This window comes from Callithrix jacchus, chromosome 14, assembly GCF_049354715.1.
Source record: "Callithrix jacchus isolate 240 chromosome 14, calJac240_pri, whole genome shotgun sequence".
Taxonomy (NCBI): Eukaryota; Metazoa; Chordata; class Mammalia; order Primates; family Cebidae; genus Callithrix; species Callithrix jacchus.
This window is the reverse complement of record NC_133515.1, coordinates 66,099,808-66,122,655: the sequence shown is the minus strand read 5'-3', so window position 1 is coordinate 66,122,655 and position 22,848 is coordinate 66,099,808. Positions and strand designations below refer to the sequence as shown.

General features: G+C 38.9%; 1 protein-coding gene across 1 annotated transcript in view; it reads left to right on the top strand.

The window, feature by feature from the left end:
- The first annotated feature begins 10,377 nt into the window (after positions 1-10,377).
- Positions 10,378-22,848, top strand: part of GTF2A1L (general transcription factor IIA subunit 1 like) — a 71,583-nt gene continuing 59,112 nt past the window's right edge. Inside the window, 3 exon segments of the mRNA NM_001204841.2 lie at positions 10,378-10,475; positions 13,685-13,786; positions 13,986-14,109. Coding sequence (NP_001191770.2) covers positions 10,455-10,475; positions 13,685-13,786; positions 13,986-14,109 — 247 coding nt within the window. The 5' untranslated portion in view covers positions 10,378-10,454.

Genomic DNA, 22,848 nt, shown 5'->3' with positions numbered 1-22,848 from the left:
TTTAAATTTAAAGGTATAAGTAGAAACTCTAAATAGTCAAACAGAATGACAGAATTGAAGTAATTTAAGTTTGGCCAGGCACAGTGGCTCCTGCCTGTAATCCCAGCACTTTGTGAGGCTGAGGCAGGCAGATCACCTGAGGTTGGGAGTTCAAGACCAGCCTGGCTAACATGCTGAAACCTGTTTCTACTAAATACGAAAATTAGTGATGCATGGTGGTGGGCATCTGTAATCCCAGATACTTGGGAGGATGAGGCATGAGAATAATTTGAACCCAGGAGGCAGAAGTTGCAGTGAGCAGAGATTGTGTCACTGCACTGCAGCCTGGGCCACAGAGTGAGACTCTATCCCAAACAAATGAACAAAAATATTGGCCAGGTATAGTGGCTCACGCCTGTAATCCTAGCACTTTGGGAGGCCAAGGAGGGTGGCCAGCCTGGTCAACATAGTGAAACCCTGTCTCTACTTAAAAAAAAAAAATTAGTGGGATGTGGTGGCAGTCTCCTATAATCCCAGCTACTCTGGAGGCTGAGGCAGAAGAACTGCTTAAACTCGGGAGACAGAGGTTGCAGTGAGCCAAGATTGCACCACTGAGTTCCAGCCCAGGAGGCAGAGCAAGACTCCATCTTAAAAAAAAAAAAAAAAAAAGTAACCTAAATTCTATTTATCTTTACAATCAAAATTTATTTTAAATCTATTGTTTAAATCCAAGAATACATAGTACCAAAAGGAACAGAGATGAAAATTTCACCTGGACCATTATGAATCACCAGATGAATATGGGTATCAGTCTACATGGGTCAGAAGGGTATAACTGGGAGTTCTCCAAATTAACTTCTATGTAGGATGCGATGTTTATTATATGCTAATAAACTAAAAAAATTGCTGATTTGAATCTTTCATATGCGTTATTAAAACTCAACAGTAATTGTACCCATTGTTTAAAATGTATGACAATATTAAATAAAAAATTGGTGCTGAGGGGAGGTAGAATATTTAATTGTGGACATTCCTTAGAATTGCCCAAACGTGGTGATAATCAAAAGCAGACTGACTTTCTGTTGTTTTATCATTGTGTTTAAATTATCAACAAAAAATGCTTCTCATTACTGCCTGTGCCCAGGACTGCTCACTTCCCCATACTTGGTACAACACTGGATGACAAATACTTCTGCAAATTGGCAGTGATCCGGTGGTGAAAGGAAAGTTAGTGATGCAGCCAGGCATGGTGGCTCATGCCTGTAGTCCCAACACTTTGGGAGGCTGAGATGGTTGGATCACCTGAGGGCAGGAGTTTGAGACCAGCCTGGCCAACATGGCAAACCCCATCTATACTAAAAGTACAAAAATTAGCTGGGGTTGGCAGTGCACGCCTGTAGTCCCAGCTACTCTGGAGGCTGAGGCAGGAGAATTGCTTGAACCTGGAAGGCAGAGGTTGGAGTGAGTTGGGATTGTGCCACTGCACTCCAGACTGGGTGACAAGAGTGAGACTCCACCTCAAAAAAAAAAATTAATTAATGATATGAAGGAGAGAGAGAGAGAGAGAGAGAGAGAGAGAGAGAGAGAGAGAGAGAGAATGGCTAGGGCCAAGTCTCTGGGCAGATGAGAGGAGAAGGGACCCGAGGCACCAGCAGGTGAGCTGACAAATCAAAGCACAAATGGTTCATTCATGACAAAAAGAGGCAAGACAGAGTCTGTGGGTACAGATGAATGCAGGCCTGTCATCTAAGGTGTTCTTTCTTGGTTTCTTTCCCAGAAATGGAACTGAATTCAGAGACTTTTCACAGTCCCAGAGACAGAGGATCCTGTTTTTTTAAGGACCCGTTATTACCTACTTTAATTTTCTTTTTTTCTCTTGGGTTTGTTTGTTTGTTTTGTTTTGAGGTGGAGTCTCACTGTGCCACCCAGGCTGGAGTGCAGTGGCATGAACTCAGTCCACTGCAGTCTCTGCCTCGCAGGTTCAAGTGATTTTCCTGCCTCAGCCTCCCAAGTAGCTGGGACTTCAGGGGCCTGCCACCACGCCTGGCTTATTTTTGTGTTTTCTGTAGAGACAGGATTTCACCATGTTGGTCACGCTGGTCTCAAACTCCTCACCTCAAGTGATCTGCCCACCTTGGCCTCCCAAAGTGATGGGATTATAGGCTTGAGCCACTGCACCTGCCTAATTTTATTTTCTTGAAAAGTTTAATCACTTTTAATATCTGTTCTTTACTGGAAATTTTTTTCTTTTTTCATGATAGAGGTTGCCATGGATGTCACTGGTATTAATGCTTGAGTGGTATCAACTATACTGACCCAAAAGAAGACATTCTTGTGATTTTGGAACTAAGACAAACAATTCCCTTTAACAGGGAATAAATGGTTAAGGCAGCTCTGATTTGGGAAATCCATTTGTGAGCACTCCAGAAATCTCTTTTTTTGCTTTTCATCTCTGAGAGAGATGCTACAGAGCTGTGAGTGGCCCGGTGGCGTGGGAGATGCCGCCTCGGAGCAGTGCTTGTCCTTTTCTGTAGAGTTTTATTTTGATATTTTCACATTGCTCAGAGAGAATTCCACCCAAAGGTCCTCAAGTGCCATGAAAAGGACAAGGAAAGAGCATCTTTGAACAGTGGCATTGTTAAATGCCAAGAGCCTGCCTCTCCAGTGGATAATTTTGAGATATTCTGAAACACTTTTCAAAGGCTTTGCTAAGTACTCATTGTGGAAAAGGACACATTCTATATTAAACTCACACTGGGATCAGAGACGGCCTTGGGTAAGACTGTGAACTAGACAATATTTGTAGCCCTCTTTTTATTGCTTCTTCCTCCATTAGTGATGCTCCAGCCCTTTCCCCTTATACCTCTTCAAGGCTTCTGGGGTCTTTCCCCCTCTGTCTTTTTGCCTTACATGATTGAGTGCCATGGAATGATAGATATCAGTAACTTAGATCTGGTGTTCTTCTGCTGCAGGCTTTTCCAGTGGTGCTGATTATTCCTCCATACCCCACAGACCTTTAACTGCTTCTCTGCCTTCAGCGTGGCTCTCCTCTATCCTCCAGTCCACCCTTTGTGCTGCAGTCAGTAAGGGACATATATCTTGCCTTTTGCTTACCAGTGAGCCTTAACTTTTGCCACATCTTGCCTTTTTCTCTATCCTCCAGCCAAATCAAACAAACTGCTGTCATTTCCTCAAACCCATCATGTTCTCAACACACCGTCCCCCCGCCAACCCCGTGTTCTCAAACCCCAAGCTTTGGCTGATACAGTGCCCTCTCCCTGGAATACTCTTCCTTGCCTCCTTCCTCTGTCCCGTACTCATTCTGCAGATCTCAATTTAGGGACCGGTTCTAAGAAGCCTTCCCTGGCCCTCCCCATTCAGGTTAGGTGAACCTCACAGGTATTTCTTTTTGTACTAATCCCGTTATATTGTAATTACTTGCATCTTTTTCTTTTCCCTCCACCTTCTTTGAGATTTTGATTGGGGTGTCTCTGCCCACAATTATTTCTCTTTTTCTGGGAAGGGAACCATCTGCAAGGGTGGTGGTAGGTGATGGTAGTAGCAAGGCCAGTGGTATCGGGCTAATCCCCTGGCCAGAGATTATGACCTATATGTTCAATAAGAAACACTACATGAAGAATGAATGATAGGATAAATTTAGTTGAATGCACTACTTTTCTCCCTACAATAGTTGCATTTTAATCCCTAACTTTATCCCACCTATCGGCTAGAAATTCCATTTTATAACAGCTTAAGAATAAATTCATATCAATAATAACTTTTAATGAATGTTTTTCATATTTGAGGTACTATGCTAGGAACTCAAGGGGCATATAAGAATGAATAATACACAGCCTAAGTCCTCAATAAATGTGAAATCTATTACACTTATGGTTGCAAATGCCCTTTGAAAAATAAACACACACACATATCCAAGGGGTTGAAAAAGATTAAAATATTTGTTTTAAAATTTGATTTAATCCTGTTTTTGAAAGCTGGTAAAAGTGGAGAGGAAGCATTCTTAGCTTTATAGCACCTACTGTTTGTCTGGGATTGTGTTTTCTAATACCCAGCATCTTACAAAAAAAGTGTTATTTCTCGCTCTCTCTCTGTTTCTTTTCTTTTTTTTTTTTTTTTTTGAGACAGAGTCTTGCTCTGTTGCCCCGGCTGGAGTGCAGTGGCATGATCTTGTCTCACTGCAACCCTTGCATCTCAGCCTCCCAAGTAGCTGGGATTACAGGTATGTGCCACCATTGCTGGCTAATTTTTTATATTGTTAGTAGAGAAGTAGTTTCACTATAGGCCAGGCTGGTCTTGAACTCCCGGACTCAAGCAATTCACCCACCTTGGCCTCCCAAAATGCTGGGATTACAGGCACGAGCCACCATGCCTTGCCAAGGAGTGTTATTTCTCATTGTGAAATGAAAACATCTGTCTCTTGTTAAAGGTATCTTGGAACCCTTGTGTAACTGTAGAACACTCTTTTTCTGGTCAGGCCTGGTGGCTTACGCATGTAATCCCAGCATTTTGGGAGTCCAGGGTGGGTGGATCACAAGGTCAAGAGATCTAGACCATCCTGGCCAACATGGTGAAACCACATCTCTCAATTTTTTTTTTAAAAAAAGAAGACTTTTTTTCTTGTACTTGAAACAATATCGCCTGCTTAATTTCCTTGACTTGTCCACATAACAATAAAATGTAACTTCAAATGAGAAACATTCGCAAAAAGAATCATTCGCTAGCTCATCCCATGTATATACCTATAAGCAAACACAAGTATTTGTTAGGAACCTTTTATGTGGCCAGCACAATTTAGGGAATAAATGGAACTGTACAAATTACAGTGTACTTAAATTTACAGGACCACAATGTTGCCCTCCTTCAAAGATGAAAGAAAATGCAATCATAAGTAGGGATGCTAGTGGTGGGAAAGAGGCCACAGCGGTTTTTTGTGGTGTTTGGATAGAATAGAGCAGTTATTGTTTAAAAGTTTTCTGTCTTGATGACCCTTTCTTGGTCCTTTGGGTAGAAAAAGCATTTTTTATGTTTCCTCTCTGCGACCATTGGTCCTTCTGGGTTGCTAGCTTCTCCAGCACCCAATTTGGGATATGGGAGGCAAAAAGAAAATCGGAGAACTCACTGCTGTGTGGTTCTTGGGATTACAAGGTCCATAATTGGTCTGCCATCTTCTCCCCACTTTTCAGAGTCTTCTTATGTTTGTTTAGATATATAACATTTTAGCTGTTCGTAGCAGAATGAATAGGAAGTAATGTGTTCATGTTGTCCCTGCCTCTCCCAATATTTGAAGCATCGAAGACAACAGAATGGAACGGTCAAGATGCTGCCATTTACCTCTTATAAAATGAGACAAATTAGGAAATAAGAAAAGCACAGTTATAGAGGGCACAAATCTGGTTGGTTTTCTGCCTTAAGTTCAGATTATTTGTCTTTTTTTTCTTGAGATGGAATTTCACTCTTGTTACCCAGACTGGAGTGCAATGGCGCAACCTTGGCTCGCCGCAACCTCTGCCTCCTGGGTTCAGGCAATTCTCCTGCCTCAGCCTCCTGAGCAGCCGGGATTACAGGCACGTGCCACCATGCCCAGCTAATTTTTTTTTGTATTTTTAGTAGAGACGGGGTTTCACCATGTTGACCAGGACGGTCTCGATCTCTTGACCTCGTGATCCACCTGCCTCGGCCTCCCAAAGTGCTGGGATTACAGGCGTGAGCTACCGCGCCTGGCCAGATTATTTGTCTTTATCTCTATCTTGTCCAGGTTGGAGAATTAACTGGCGACAATAAACATAATCCTTGCTAATATTTCGTGTTCACGTGTGATTATATGCATTATGATTAAATAAATGAAAGTATAATCATTTGTTACCTAGGAAATTACTGAATCCTTATCAAGACCTTGATGAGAATGTTGAAAAAGTACTGATGAGGAAAATTGTGTTTGAAGTCATCCTGCATACTTTTAATGAATTAATTATAATTAGCAATTATATACATCTCTTGAATATTAAAATATTTTGAAGTAGGCAGTCAGATACTCATTAACAGTGTTCCACTATGTGATGAGGTCACCAGTGGGCCATTGCATTATGTCATATGGTCACTTTAACTGAGATCTTGTTGGAGTGGGAGGAGGAATTAATCATGGTGGAATAGAATCTGATGTTCAAATAAAGCAAGTTGATTTTGGAGCTGTATTAGAAAATGGAAAATGTTATAAAAGCACAGAGTATAAAATAAATCAGAACTACCAACACTGTCACCATGTCAAAGTTATAGGGTGAGTCAGAGATTATTTGGATTTTCATTTCCTATAAGACATAAAGGATGAAACAGAGTCAGAGAAACACAATACTTCTGGGTTTAGTGCACTGGTTACAGATGTTCAGAAGTTAATTATGAATATTTGCTACCTTAAGTCATATGCTGAAATACTAACTTGTATTTTCATCACCAATAAATAATTATTTAGAGAGTATAGTTATTGAAATACTTTGTATTTGACTGTAAAGTTTACTATGTAAAAATGGGCTGTCTGTAAAATATTTTTCTTGAATTTTTGTTTTTTTTTTTTTGAGATGGAGTCTTACTTTGTCACCCAGGCTGGAGTGCAGTGCCTTGATCTCGGCTCACTGCACCTCTGCCTCCTAGGTTAAAGCGATTCTCCTGCCTCAGCCGCCTGAGTAGCTGGGTTTACAGGTATGCACCATCATGCGCGGCTAATTGTTGTATTTTTAGTAGAGCTGGTTTCACCACGTTGGCTAGGCTGGTCTCTAACTTCTGACCTCAGGTGATCTATCCGCCTTGGCCTCTCAAAGTGCTGGGATTACAGAGGTGAGCCACTGCACCCAGCCTTTCTTTACATTTTTATCCAACAAAAGGACTTCATAAATATGGCCTTTGCTCACAATAAGCAAAGTAAAATTATTTCTTTACTTTCAGAGAGTATCACTAACACTTCCAGACAAAAGTTATGATAACATATGGGGAAGAAAATTAATCTGATTATTAAAATTTCCTTAATGTTGCAAAACTGGTATTGATTATCAGTGATAAATATATATTATATATTATGGTCTCTAAACAAAGTAGGAGGAAAATGAAAATCTGATGCTCCAGACTGTGTTGGCCAGTTAAGGAGGAGCTTTATGCTTTGGCAGAGGTGTAATTTCAAAGGAATAAATACTCAAAGAAGGACTAAGGTTCGGCATTTCTTTTTTATTCTTTATTTACTAACAAAAAATAGTCACTGTAAAATTGCCTCACTGAGGCTTTAGGATCGTGAACTTTCAATTTTAGCATCAAAAGTATCTTGTGGGCTGGATGCAGTGGCTCATGCTCATAATTCCAGCACTTTGGGAGGCTGAGGTGTAAGGATTGCTTGAGGCCAGGAGTTTGAGGCTGTGGTGAGGTATGATCATATCACTGCAGTCCAGCCTGGGTGACAGACCTAGACGCTGTCTCTGTCTCTAAAAAAGGTGGTTTGTGTATGCAATGACTTCCCCTGTGAGTTTAAAAAATTGACAAAAGAAATGTAACCATCACGACTATAATATTAGCTTGTTTCATGATAATTTGATAAGCTGTCAAACAAGTTTTAAAAGATTCTTTTATGTACTTTACAAAAGCTCTTTTGACTGGTGAGGGCACTCAAGACACTTGAGATCACAATGAGGGACAGTTCAATCAGAGAATGGGGCCCTGTTTTAGATATCTCACACTTTACCCCAAAATGTAACTGCAAACAAAATTACAAATATTCATGATCTGAGGATCAGGAATCTAGGAGATGCTTAGAGGGTAGATTTGATTCAAGATAATTTGAAGATATGTAGTCAAGCTTAATAGGGCTGCAACCACCTAATAGTTCAACTGGGGAAGCATCTATTTTCACGCTTATGTAACTGATTGCAGGTTTCTCATACTTGCTGACTGTGGACTGCAGTCTCAGTTCCTTGCCACATAGATCCCTCCATAAGCTACCTGAGTATCCTCATGACACAACAGCTGGCTTCCTCCAAACTGAGAGAGCGAGCCCAAGAAAGAATCCATGGCCACAAACAACCTTATCTCAAAAGTGACATGCTATTGCTTCTTCTTTATTTTACTGGTAAACCATGGTACAAGGTAGGAGGGGACAACACCAAGTAGTCAATACTGGGAGGAGGGATCACGGGGGGCCATCTTGAAAACTGGCTACCATAGGTTCATGTGGCAGATTTGCAACTTGGATTCACCTAGAAGTTACCTCCTCTAGTAGTCATTGCCTGTTACTGTGAATAAATGACTAGTGACCATTCAGACTGCAAGGGGCAAATGGAAATTTGCTGTCATTTCTCTGTGCATTATGTAGCCTCTCCATAACTTGAGTGTAATGAGTGTACTAAGAAATAACAACTCAACTTTTAGATACACTTTTCATGGGTACTAAGATCCAAGAATAATTTTAAAAATATACATGATCTACAATATAGTTTTGAGAAGGGTATAATGTATCATAAAGTAAAACAGTATGCTGTCACAGAAAGGTGATTACCAATCCTCTGCATTTAGAAATAAAGCTTTAAAACCTTGCTATGAAAAAGATGGAAAACAAGAGACCCTTTTAGCTTTCTTATTTCCCAGCTTGAATAATTTAATTGGATTTTATAATATCAGTAGGAATCAATGACTGCTTTTAGCCTTCCTACTTTGGGTGAAAGATAAGTCACTTTGAACACTCCTGGTAGTAAATTGCCAGGTAGAGAGATATAACCATTAAAAATTACCATATGTACTTCTTGGCTTTTTATAAAAGAAATTTCTAATAGTTTTCAACATGGGAAAGTTTTCTAATGGGTGTCATATAAATCAGCTACTTGAAACTCACAAACCATAAGGTACCTGACCCAGGCAAATCACATACTGAGTGATAGGACATAAACAGCTCTACTGCACTTACATGCACAAATACCTAAATAAACAGCCAATTTAAAATCTAATAGAATTTTTAATCATCAAATAACTTATCCATCTAGTTAGGTCTAGACCTATCTGTAGGCTAGAAAGGTTGTTTAAAAGGCAAAGTTGTGGGCCGGGCACAGTGGCTCATGCCTATAATCCCAGCATTTGGGAGGCTGAGGCGGGTGGATCTCTTGATGGAGACCATCCTGGTCAACATGGTGAAACCCCGTCTCTACTAAAAATACAAAAATTAGCTGGGCATGGTGGCGTGCGCCTGTAGTCCCAGCTACTCAGGAGGCTGAGGCAGGAGAATTGCCTGAACCCAGGAGGCGGAGGTTGCGGTGAGCTGAGATCGCGCCATTGCACTCCAGCCTGGGTAACAAGAGCGCGAAACTCGGTCTCAAAAAAAAAAAAAAAAAAAAAAAAAAAGAAGGCAGAGTTGTGGCTACAGTTGGTGACTTCTTCTGTAGGGCTGGGATGGGACCGTCATTTGCATATTTAACAAGTTCCCAGATGCTGCTGCTGCTGCACCACTCCGACAAGTCTTAGAAAAATAACCCCAGGTTATCTGTGCTTACATCTTCCCCCAGTCTTAGCTAAGTAAGGTATGCCCCAAGATGCCCTGCCCTTCAGGAGAATTATTGCAGGTAAAGAGCTGATGATTTCTGCCCGAGGAAGAAAAGGAGACAGGAAGGTATGGGCTGCTGACTTTATTTTAGCAGTGGTTTACCACCTTGGCTGTATATTAGAATCAGATTCTGCTGAGTGGGATTCAGGCACTAAACTTTTTTTAAGCTCCTCAGGTTATTTTAATGTGCACCCAATATTGAGACTCTTTGTCTTAGGTCGGACGGTCTCATTTCAGCACTCATCAGAATCACCTGGAGAGCATGTTAAATTTGCAGAATGCTAGGCCCCATCCTCCAGTCAGATTCAGGAGGGCTGGGGTGGGACCTGTCATTTGCATATTTTAACAAGTTCCCAGATGCTGCTGATGCTGCTGCACCACGCCGACAAGTCTTAGAAAAATTTGGCTCTTGTTATATTTTTATACGACAAAAAATGGAGTTCAGCTGTGAGTGGGGTGTAGGGGGAGGAATGAAAATTGGTAAATGCAGAGGACAGATACCACTAGTCTCCCTTCCTTTCTTCCCCATCTTCTTCAAAGCTGAAGTTAGACTGAGATCTACCCCTGCATTGCCCCTCCTCGATTTTCTTCATCCTTCACAGATTGAGGAAATAACCTGTGAACGGCCCAAAGCTGGCTAGATCCAACCTAACCATCCGTTTTTAGCTGGTCTCTTCGCTCACACAGGCCAACTGCCTCTCCGCCTTGGCCCCCGCCTCCAGTTGAGCCCACTCCATCCATTAACTTTTCTCTCCTGCCCAGCCACGCCCCCGGCGTCCTCGGCGGTTGCGCACGTGACGTGTGCGTCGTTAAAAACGTGCCCATTGTCTCCCTCTGCGTGCGTTGCATACTGCGCAGGTGCAAAGGGCTAGGTGCTGGAGGTGCTGTCATGGCCTACTTCAACCCGGTGGTAAGGAGGACCTCAGGCTCTGTGTAGAGGGAGCACCCTAGGACTCCGGGTTCACAGTAGCTGAACCCTGCACACCCTTTTGTTTCCCCTGACACTTTACAGACTGTCATAAACCCTCTTCTTTGGAGGCTGAGGCTCTTCCTCACCTCCGAGTTGGAGGAAGTGGATGAGGGCCGGTAATTCGGCAGGAAGTTGGGCCAGCCCCGCTGGCAGAAAAAGTGTCCTTTTTCTCTTTTCACCCAAACTGAGGCTAGCTAGTTGGGTGTTTAGAGGTGGAATTCACCCTTAAACTTGCTGGTTTCCTAGATGTTAGTAAAACCCCAAGTTCGGTTGTATTAATTTTACTGAGGACAGTGTTAATTCCAAGCTGTATTATTTACTGCTTGAAATAACAATGTGATACCTTACGTTAGTTACCTCCCCGCATGATTTTAGTGTCTTCCCCTACCCGCCCATTTCGTCGTCCTTTAACATCTGAATGCTTAAGAGTACAACCTGTGGGCCGGGAGCGGTGGCTCAAGCCTGTAATCCCAGCACTTTGGGAGGCCGAGGCGGGTGGATCACGAGGTCAAGAGTTCGAGACCATCCTGGTCAACTTGGTGAAACCCCGTCTCTACTAAAAATACAAAAAATTAGCTGGGCACGGTGGCGTGTGCCTGTAATCCCAGCTACTCAGGAGGCTGAGGCAGGAGAATTGCCTGAACCCAGGAGGCGGAGGAACGGTGAGCCGAGATAGCGCCATTGCACTCCAGCCTGGGTAACAAGAGCGAAACTCCGTCTCAAAAAAAAAAAAAAAAAAAAGTACAACCTGTATACATTGCCTTCCGACCCCTAACGGACACTTAATTTGCACAGTGAGAATTTATAGTCTCAATGGCCCTTATGAGACCATCAGTCTTAAAAACCTGAATCAAAGAATACAAATCGAGAATTCATCTTTAGTAGCAATTCATCTCAACAGACTTCACATTTCCTGAAAGGCAATGTGCTTGTCCAGACCTGTGTAATTTTATGGGTTCTGGGTATTATATATGCAGTATAAAAGCTGCATTTTTAGAGACATGCTACTTTAATTATATCTGTTTTATGATCGCATGTTTTAAGATACATAAAATACATTTACTCTGCCTGAATATAAGCTTACTGGGTATGCCAATTTACCTGATTGTGAATTCTATGAAAAAGTGTCTGTGTTTTAAATAGAGGAGTTGAGATGAACTAGATGGTTTTAATAAAGGTAACAGGAAAAGCAATACAAAGTCTGTGGTCCTAAAAGAGAAAATTTGTTCAATATCTATTTTGATTTTTGAAAAATTGTGTTCTAATGGGTACTTCTTGACCACTGCTGTGTAAAGATGTTTTCAGCCCTAGGAGTTTTTTCCTTCAATGTTAAGTGTGATCACACTAGCTGGGACTACCACTGATGCATCAATTTAGTATGTCTTTATCAGGATAAACTGTTTTAGAAGAAGCAACTAATTTAGGGGCATTTAGTCTTAGTATATGTGCTTGTGAATAACATTATTAAAATGTTACTGATTGGCCTATTCATACAGGCTTACCCTGGGTCTTTAGAAGGATTAGTTTAAAGCATAGCTGCTTTTGTGGGCGGGGGATGGTGGCTTACCCCTGCAATCCCAGCACTTTGGGAGGCTGAGGTGGACAGATTACTTGAGCCGAGGAATTCAAAACCAGCCTGGCCAACATGATGAAACCCCATCTCTACTAAAAATACAAAAAATTAGCTGGGTAAGGTGGCATGCACTGGTAGTCCCAGCTACTCCAGAGGCTGAGACAGGAGAATCACTTGAACCCAGGAGGCAGATATTGCAGTGAGCACAGATCATGCCACTCCAGCCTGGTGACAGAGCAAGACTCGTCTCAAAAAAAAAAAAAAAAAAAAACCCCAGAAAAAAAACCATAGCTACTCATGGCATGAGCAGGAGTATTTATTTATTGGGTAGTATGAAAAGGCAATCCTAGAGTTTCACAATTTTCATTTTCATTTTGGCCTGATCAAGCAATTTGAAATAAAAGCAACTCAACTCAATTCTTGCTTTGCTGTTTCTTGCCTGTGGAACTTCCACTAGGTCAGTATTGTCAGCACATAGCATTGCTGTTTTGGCCTGGGGACATAGTTTATATGGATTTGAAGGGCTGAGTGTTTTCATGTACCCCCTTTTTTGTTGCTATAACTAGTGTTTAATCTGGGTAGAAGTCTGCTTAATTTTGTTGTCATGGCATGTTTGACTAGGAGGTATTTTAGAAATTTATTTAATCTCTCAGTATGCATGGTGGATGGGTAAGGTTTGTTTGTGCCCTTCTTAGGTTCTGTTAGGAAATCCATTTTGGAGCAGTCGTATTTGACAATGGTCCAGAATATGTATTTTTTGGACTGGGTGTATTTTGGAAGCGAGATGGGCTTTGATTGCTCTATTTTAAGTGCTTACCCCAGTCTTCTGGCTTGGAGTTTATTTACATTTGTATAAATAATATAGTGAACCCTAAAAAATGTCCTTTGGCCACTTTGATAAAAAGGTAAATTGAAAACGGAAGGCCTATTTCCAGCTGCCTTGCATTAATTTCTCTTTTTAAAAGGAGTTGAGGATGTTAAATACTGACACAAAAGGCAAGTAACGTGACGATAACCATACATCTTTGAGATTATTAGCTTGTATGTTATTATGTTCCTGTAATTCAGTCTTGTAGATAGGCTGAGATTATGGGTCTGAAGCCAACACATTTTATGGAAACTAAGACTATATTGGGAATAGGAATGTACTTATTAAAAGTTTTTATGGTGACTTTACAAGATGAGTAGGCATACTGCATATATTTTAAGGCTAAATATCTTCAAACTTGAGAAGTTAAAACTTTTAACAGGTGGGGTGCAGTGGCTCATGCTTGTAATCCTAGCACTTTGGGAGGCTGAGGTGGGTGGATCACAAGGTCAGCAGTTTGAGACCAGCCTGATCAACATGATGAAATCCTGTCTCTACTAAAAATACAAAAATTAGCTGGGCATGGTGGCATGTGCCTGTAATTCCAGCTACTTAGGAGGCTGAGGCAGAATTGCTTGAAACTGGGAGGTGGAGGTTGCAGTGAGCAAAGATCATGACACTGCATTTAAGCCTGGGCAACAGAGCATGACTCCATCTAAACAAAACAAAACAAAACAAAGTAAAACTTTAACAATTTCTTTTATATAGCCTAAACTCTACAGATCTGTAATTGAAGATGTAATTGAAAGAGTTCGGAATCTATTTGCTGAAGAAGGTATAGAGGAACAAGTTTTAAAAGACTTGAAGCAGGTTTGTAGCCAATACAACTTTTTCTTCCTGTCTTTTGTTGTTGTTTCAGCACACAAAATTGATATAGTTCTGATTTCTCAAATTATAGTTTAATACTTTATTTATTGTATCATCAGGATGACAAGTTGATTTTTTAAAAACTTAAAAAAATAATTACATATGTATATCTTTTTAAAGCAAACTTTTTTTTTCTCTGCAGCTTTGGGAAACCAAGGTTTTGCAGTCTAAAGCAACGGAAGACTTCTTCAGAAACAGCATCCAGTCACCTCTGTTTACTCTTCAGTTGCCACACAACTTGCACCAAACATTGCAATCATCAGCAGGTGGGATACAATTAGTAAATGAGTACTATTTGTATCTTCAGAACAAATTCTCATTTGTGGGTGTTTTTCAGTTAGACAAGGTAATGTTCTTAGGGTGAGAAGGCTTGGATACCTAAATCATTTCTGTTAAATGAATACAGTATAAATCATTGCCCCATGTAATTATTGATTACAAACTCAGGTTGTTCAAACTAGTTTTTAGTTTAAGTATTAAGTTCCACAAAGGTGATAAAGCCTTTCTATAGAGGAAAGTCACATAGTTTGTTGGCTATTGGGAGCACCTATTGGTAATTTCAGATAATTTGATTGGGTCTAGTCAAGGATTTGAAGTAGCATAGGGAAAGGTGAGTGCTTCCAAGTTCATGCATTCTCTTTCTCTTACTTCTTATGTGTATTATAAATCCATTGTATTGGAAGCAAAATGGAGAGTTAACCAGAATATGGAGATTATCCAGGCTACCTCACTGTTTTGGATATATGACATGATGGCTAGAAATTGACCATATGCATTTATTTTTATTATTGGACTTCACAAATCTAGGACTTCTGCTTTTAAGGGAAATATTTGTCTATATTTTGTGTATCAATTTAAACTGGAAGGGACTAGCTAATAAAAGATAAAACTTAAGAGTTTTCTATCTTTGTAGGCTTGATTTCTCCTTTGATTCTTATAATCTCTATGCTACTCATGTCTGTATATATAAATGTATACTCACATACAAACAAGTTTTATTGGATTTGGGCAGATTAGTCTGCAAGAAGTGAGGGGAGATTTTGGATTAGATTGTCAGTAAGTAGATAGTTCTTTGCATGCTTTGGAAAATTCACATGAAAATCACACGGGCCAAGGTGAAAAGAACATTGTAAGGATACTTGTATTTCTTTTACAAAATGGGAGAATTTACATGTGGCAGCAATTCTAACATGTAAAAATGAATAAATTAACAATGAATGTTGAATTACCAAATACAAGTTTTATCGAATACTATGCTTATAAAGTATAATTTTCCTTTGTAAGAATTAGTCTTGGCAGTTTTAATTGTTGAGTTGACACATGGAAACATTTTTCATCAATTGGGTTTTTGGCTATGCTTTAATTTTTAACTACTGTTTCATTGGGACATCCCTTTTTCTGTTTAAATAACGTTCTTTTGGACTTTTGTTTATCACTGTTTTATTACAGAATGTTAGCAATTTTTTTTAACTTACGGTTGGCATGAGGGTGTGGTGGGTATGGAGGAAGAAAATACTTGACTATTTTTTATCAAAAGAGGCCGAGGTGGGTGGATCACCTGAGGTCAGGAGTTCTAGACCAGCTTGGCTAACATGGTGAAACCCTGTTTCTACTTAAAAAAAAAAAAAATACAAAAATGAGCCAGGCGTGGTGGCTCATGCCTGTAATTCCAGCTACCTGGGAGGTAGAGGGAGGAGAATCATTTGAAGCTGGGAGGTAGAGGTTGCAGTGAGCCAAGATCACGTCATTGCACTCCAGCCTGGACAACAAGAGTGAAACTCTCTCTCAAAAAAAGCATGGTTAACACTTCTAAGATTCTGTCATTCAAAATTGCAATACTTGATTTTGTCGCAAGATGGTAATATTACCAGTGATTTAAATAACAAAATAGCCTTGCAGCTAATGTATCTGCTAGTTTGTTTTTACTCAGCATCTTATTCTGTATCTCTTAGCAGTTAGAATATTAGAAATAATTACATTTTAAATAGTTTTTCTCCTTATTTTCTTCTACATCATTTATAAAGAAGAGGTTTAAGAGGAAGTACATTTATCCCTTAAAAGTACATTATAGGCCTGTTCCTCTCTCTCTTCATCTTTAGGTAATGAAGAATAAGATTCTTGAAATAAATAGTCTCATAAAATTGAAGTACTTCTTAATTATATCTTCTCATTGTATGCTTTTAAAAGCCTGATTAAAATAATTTCTACACGCTTTTTATCTCTTTTGATAACAAGTTCAAATTAAATACACAATTCAATAAGTCATTTACCTTTGTTCTATCTTAAAATTTGTTTGCTCAATCAAAATCACAATGAGACACCATCTCACACTAGTCAGAATGGCTGTTATTAAAATGCTGAAAAGCAGATGTCGGTGAAGTTGCAGAAAAAGGGCACCACTTTTGCACTGTTGGTGGGAATGTAAATTTGTTCAGCCACTGTGGAAAGCAGGTTGCAGATTTTTCAAAGAACTTAGAGCTACCATTCAACTCAGCAGTCCTATTACTGGGAATTTACCTGAAAGAAAATAAAGTGTTCTAACAAAAAGATACCCACACTTTTATGTTTATTGCTGTGCTGTTCACATTAGCAAAGATATGGAATCAACCCAACTCATACATGATGGATTGGATAAAGAAAATGTGGCACATATATACCATGGAATACTATGCAACCATAAAAAACAGAGAAAGAAATGTCCTTTGCAGCAGCATAGGTGGTGCTGGGGCCATTATCCTAAGTGAATTAACACTGGAACAGAAAACTGTGTACCGCATAGTCTCACTTATAAACGGGAGGTAAACACTGGGTACATACAGACAGAAAGGTGGGAACAGTGGGGACTCCAATAAGAGAAAGGGAGAGAAAAGGACAAGGTTTGAAAAACTACCTGTTGGGTACTATGTTTACTGTTTGGGTGACAGGATCAATAGAAGCTTAACCCTCAGCATCATATGATATACCCATGTATCAAACCTGTACACATGCCCCCAAATCTAAAAAAAAACCTAGAAACTTGTTTGCTCTGTCATATGTTCTTTGTTTTTGGTTTGTTTAGTAATTTCCTGTATCTTCAGTTCTCAACTTTGGTCTCAGGACTCCTTTAAGCTCATAAAAATTAGGACCTCAAATAGCTTTTAAAATGTGGGTTGCAAGTATCTATTTACCATATTAGAAATTAAAACAAATTTAAAAAATATTGGTCTATTTAAAAATTCAATTACATATTAACATAATAGCATATATTTATGAATAATAACTCTCCTTAGAACAAAGTAAGAAGAGTGGCATTGTTTTACGTTTCTGCAGGTCTTGCTAATGTTGCTTAATGAGGTCTACAGAAATGAGCTGGATTCTTATCTATTTCTATTTATTTTAGGTACTTTTAAAGTGCCTAAAGTCTACACTTTTAGCAAAAACCCCAAGTGCAGTACAACATTATTAAGCAGAGCCCTCATGTTATCTATTAGGTATTTAGACTTACTGATCCTAGGTATCTGTGACTTTGTATCCTTGAGCCTACATCTTATTTTCTCCCTTCTTGCCCCTGGTAACTGCTATTTTATTCTCTATCTCTGTATTTGACTGTGGGGTTTTTTTTTTAACATATAAATGAAATCATGCAATACTTTTCTTTTTTGTGTCTGGCTTATTTCACTTAATATAAAGTCCTTCATATTCATCTATGTTGTGACAAATGGCAGAACCCCTCTTAAAAAGCTGAATAGTATTTCTCTGTGTGTGTGTGTGTATACAGACATACCACATTTTCTTTATCTGTTTGTCCATTTGCAGATACTTTGATTGTTTACAAATCTTGGCTATCATGAGTAATGTTGCATTGAACATGGGAGTATAGATATTTTTATGAGGTAGTAGTTTAATTTCCTTTGGGTATATATCCCATAAGAAGGATTGCTGAGTCATGTGATAGTTCCATTTTTAATTTCTTTAGGAATCTCTGCACAGTTTTATACAATGGCTGACCATTCTGCATTCCCATTAACAGAGTGCAGGGGTTTCCTTTCCTCTGTACTTTCACTAGCACTTGTCATCTCTTTTCTTTTTGGTAATAGTCATTCTAACAAGTATGAATCGATATCTTAAGGTAGTTTTGACTTGTATTTCCCTGATGATTGGTGGTGTTGAGCACCTTTTTATATATTTGTTAGCTGTTTTTACATTGTCTTTGGAAAAAGATCTATTCAGGTCATTTGACAATTTTTGAATAAGGTTATTTGTTCTGTTACTGAGTTGTGTGAATCTTTTAATATATTTTGGATATTAAGCCCTTCTTCAGATATATTGTTTGCAAATATTTTCTCCCAATCTGTTGGCTGCTGTTTTATTTTGTTATTTGTTTTCTTTGCTGTACGGGAGCTTTTCAATGTGATGTCTCTATATTATTTTACTTAATTTTTTTGGAGACAGGGTCTTTCTCTGTTTTTTAGGCAGGAGTGCAGTGGAGTGATCACAGCTCACTGTAGCCTTGACCTCCCAGGATCAATTGATCAACTCATATCAACTTCATGACTAACTGGGACTACAGGCACACCCTGTTATGCCTGTCTAATTTTTATTTTTTTTTTGTAGAGACTGGGTTTTGCTGTGTTGCCCAGGCTAGTCTTGAACTCTTGGACTGAAGCAGTCCTCCCACCTCAGTCTCCCACAGTGCTGGGATTACAGGTGTGAGCCATTGTACCTGGCTTATTTATTTCTGCTTTTGTAATCCTAGCTTTTGGCATGATATCCAAAAAATATTGCCAAGGCCGTTGTCAAGGAGGTTTTCCTCTGTGTGTTTGTCTTGGAATTTTCTGGTTTAAGGTCTTATATTTAGGTCTTTTATCTGTTTTGAATTGATTTTTATGTATGGTATAAAAATAAGAGGACATTTCATTCTTTTGTGTGTGGAAATTCACTTCTCCCAGCAGCAACCATTTATTGAAGAAACTATCCTTTTCCCATTGTGTCCTCTTATCACCCTTGTTGAAAATTAATTGACTATATGTGTTTGAGTTTATTTCTGGGCTCTCTGTTATGTTCTGCTGGTCTCTGTGTCTGTTTTTATGTCGGTACCATACTGTTTTGATGACTATAGATTTGTAATGCAAACAAGAAAATGTGATACCTCCAACTCTTTTTTTTTTTCTTCTGAATTGTTTTGGCTATTTGATGTGTTCTGTGGCTCCATATGATTTTAGAATTTTTTTTCTTTTTCTATAAAGAAAATTATTAGAATTTTGATATTTTGTTGAATCTGTATTTTGCTTTGAGTAGTGTGGACATTTTAATGATATCAGTTCTTCCAGTCCATGAACACCAGTATTTTTCCATTTATTTGTGTCCTTCAGTTTCTTATATCAATGTTTTATAGTTTTCAATGTATATATCTTTTATGTTTTTTGAGAAAGAGTCTGGCTTTCTCATCTAGGCTGAAGTGCAGTGGCACAATTGTGGCTTACTGCAGCCTCCACCTCCAGGCACAAGCCATCCTCCCACCTTAGTCCGCCAAGTAGCTGGGACTACAGGCATGTGCCACCACATCTGGATAATTTTTGTATCTTTTGTAGAGGCAGGATTTCTCCATATTGCTGAGGCTGGTCTCAAACTTCTGAGTTTAAGCAATCCACCTACCTTGGCCTCCCAGAGGGTGCCTATCTTTCACCTTCTTGGTTAAATATATTCTTAAGAATTTTATTTTTAAGATGCTATTGTAAATGAGATTGTTTTCATGATTTTTTTTTGGATAGGTACTTATTGTGTACAGAAATGCCACTGATTTTTTATGTTGATTTTGTATCCTGCAACTTTACGGAATTCATCCTCTTTGAATACTTGTTAGAATTCAGCCATTAAGCCACTGGGTTCTGGGCTTTTCTATGTTGGGAGATTTCGTTACTACCTCTGACTCTTTATTTCTTATATCTGTTCCTAAATTCAATCTGTTGTGATACTTTGTTTTTGTGAAAGTATATGAAGAAAATAGGGCCTTCCACAGATATATAATTGGGAAAAAGAGCAGAATTTTAATAGTATTTTTAGATAATTGCTACTATACTAAAACTCAACAAATGGTAGTTTCTGAGAGGTTAGCTGCACAATGGAATCTGGAACAACGATGAACTTTTTGGAATATTTCATTAGGGTTTATTGGTATATCTTGCACTCTGAATGGCTCTTTAACACATGAGTAATGTTGTAGTATACATTGGTTTATTTGGAAAATATTGGTTTGCTGTCATGCAGTTGAAACAGTGTTCATTATACAAGATAAAAAAATCATATTCATTGATATAACTTTGCATCTCATCCATTGTGGTTGATATGAATTTCCCAAAGTTAAATTTTTGCTTGAAAACTTGAATTTTATCATTGGCAAATACATGCTGTTAGTTTTTCTTGAAGTGGTGGGCATGCTTAGTTTATGTTTAAAAAAAAGTCTGCCAAATACCCAGTTTGAATAATTATAGTTGCTGTCAGTTATTCTTTCAGGTAAAAATGGTGTTTCTTGAAAGAAGAGGCTGTGTTTTTTTCTTTTCAACGTTTATTCAAGATTTAGGGGTACATGGGCAAGTTTGTTACATGGGTATGTGTCATGATACTGAAGTTTAGATTACAAATGCATAGTACCCCCAGGTACTGAGCATAGTATCCAATAGTGAGTTTTTCAACCCTTGCCCTCCTCTAACCCTCATCTCTCTAGTAGTGCCCAGTTTCTCTCATTGGCATCTTTATGTTCATGGGTACTCAATGTTTAGCTTCTACTTGAAAGTAAGAATATGTGGTATTTATTTCTCTGTTCCTGCATTAATTCACTTAGGATACTGGCTTCCAGCAGTATTCATGTTTCTGCAAAGGACATAATTTCTTTGTTTTTTATGGTTGCATAGTGTTCCATGGTGTATATATACCGCATTTTCTTTATCCAGTCCACTGTGGTCACGTGGATTGGTTGCATGTTTTTGCTATTGTGAATAGTACTGCAATGAACATGGGAGTGCATGTGTCATTTTGGTAGAAAGATTTCTTTTCTTTTGGATATATAGCCAGTAATGGAGTTGCTGGATCAAGTGGTAGTTCTATTTCAAATTCTTAGAGAAATATCCAAACTGCTGTCCACAGTGGCTGAACTAATTTACCACCAACAGTGTACAAGCATTCCTTTTTCTCTGCAGCCTTGCTAGCATCTGTTGTTTTTGACTTTTTAATAATAGCCATTTGACTGGTGTGAGGTGGTATCTTGTTGTGGTTTTAATTTGTATTTCTCTGATGATTAGTGATGTGGAAAATTTTTTCCTGTATTTTCCACTTCTATATCTTCTTTTGAGAAGTGTCTGTTTATGTCTTTTGCCCCCTTTTTATTTTTTCATTTATTTTTTATTTTTATTTATTTATTTTTGAGATGGAGTCTTGCTCTGTTGCTAGGCTGGAGGGCAGTGGTGCAATCTTAGCTCACTATAACCTCTGACTCCCTGGTTCAAGCCATTCTTCTGCCTCAGCCTGCTGAGTAGCTGAGATTACAGGCATGTGCCACCATGCCCAGCTAATTTTTGTATTGTTTTTAGTAGAGACAGGATTTCACCATGTTGGCCAGGATGGTCTTCATCTCCTGACCTCGTAATCTGCCCACATTGGCCTCCCAAAGTGCTGGGATTATAGGCAAGAGCCACTGCGCCTGGCCAAGAAGCATCTGTTCATGTCTTTTGCCTACTTTTTAATGGGCTTATTTGAATTTTTGTTGACTTAAGTGCCTTATAGATTCTGGATATTACAACTTTGTCAGATGAATAGTTTGCGAATATTTTCTGCCATTCTGTTGGTTGTCTTTTCATTCTGTTGGTAGTTTCTTTTGCTGTGTTGAAGCTCTATAATTTAATTAGATCTCACTTGTCAATTTTGTTTTTGTTGCGATTGCTTTTGAGAACTTAGTCATAAATTATTTCCCAAGGCCAATGTCCAGAATGGTGTTTCCTAAGTTTTCTTCTAGGATTCTTACAGTTTGAAGTCTTAGATTTAATTCTTTAACATATCTTTGCAACTGAATGCAAGTTGAGTCACTCACTACTTGCAGAGTCCAGTTAACAAGAGAGAGGTGTGGTAGAAAGAAAGTGACTTTATTTCCAAAGCTAGCAAAGAGGAAGTGGCTTGATTTCAATCCAAAGCAATCACTTTCAGTTTTGTTGGGGGAAATCAAGGGTTTAAAAAGGTAAAACTTGATATGAAAGGCATGCAAGAATTATACTGAGTACAATGTCTGTGTGTCTTGTTTTATTGACTTTCTTTGGTTCCAGTCCACCTGCAGCATGGGCTAGAGTCATCCCAACAATGGTGAGGTTGTGGACTAGGTGCCTTGAGTTTATCACTGCAGTTTTGCAGCTGGGTCCCCAGGCTTGGTCTGTTTGTATTAAGATTAACCCCTAGAACTTCTAAGTAGGCACATAATTAGATACTAGCATACAGTTGGATAAATGTGAATGGAGTATATGCAGTGAGAAATGGAAGGACATGGGGTCTATTTTCAGGCTAAGGGAAAAGGCTTTTGTAGTTTGCTTCAAAGTTACGTCTTGAATCCCAAGGGAAAGGAAAAAAAAGTTTTAAAATGTATTTTGAAGTTAGGCTTCCCAGTTTTTTCTTGAGTTAATTTTTTTTATATGGTGAAAGGTAGGAGTCTAGTTCATTCTTCTTCATATGGCTAGCCAGTTACCCCAGCACCATTTATTGAATAGGGAGTCCTTTCCCCATTGCTTTGACTTTGTCAAAGATCAGATGGCTGTAGGTGTGTGACTTTATTTCTGAGTTCTCTATTCTGTTCCATTGGTCTATGTGTATGTTTTTGTTTTTATACTGTTGCTATGCTGTTTTGGTTACTATAGCCTTATAATCTGGGTTGAAGTTCTGTAATGTGATGCTTCCAGTTGTGTTCTTTTTTTGCTTATGATTGTTTTGGCTGTTCAGGCTCCTTGTTGGTTCCATATGAATTTTAGAATAGTTTTTTTTCTAGTTCT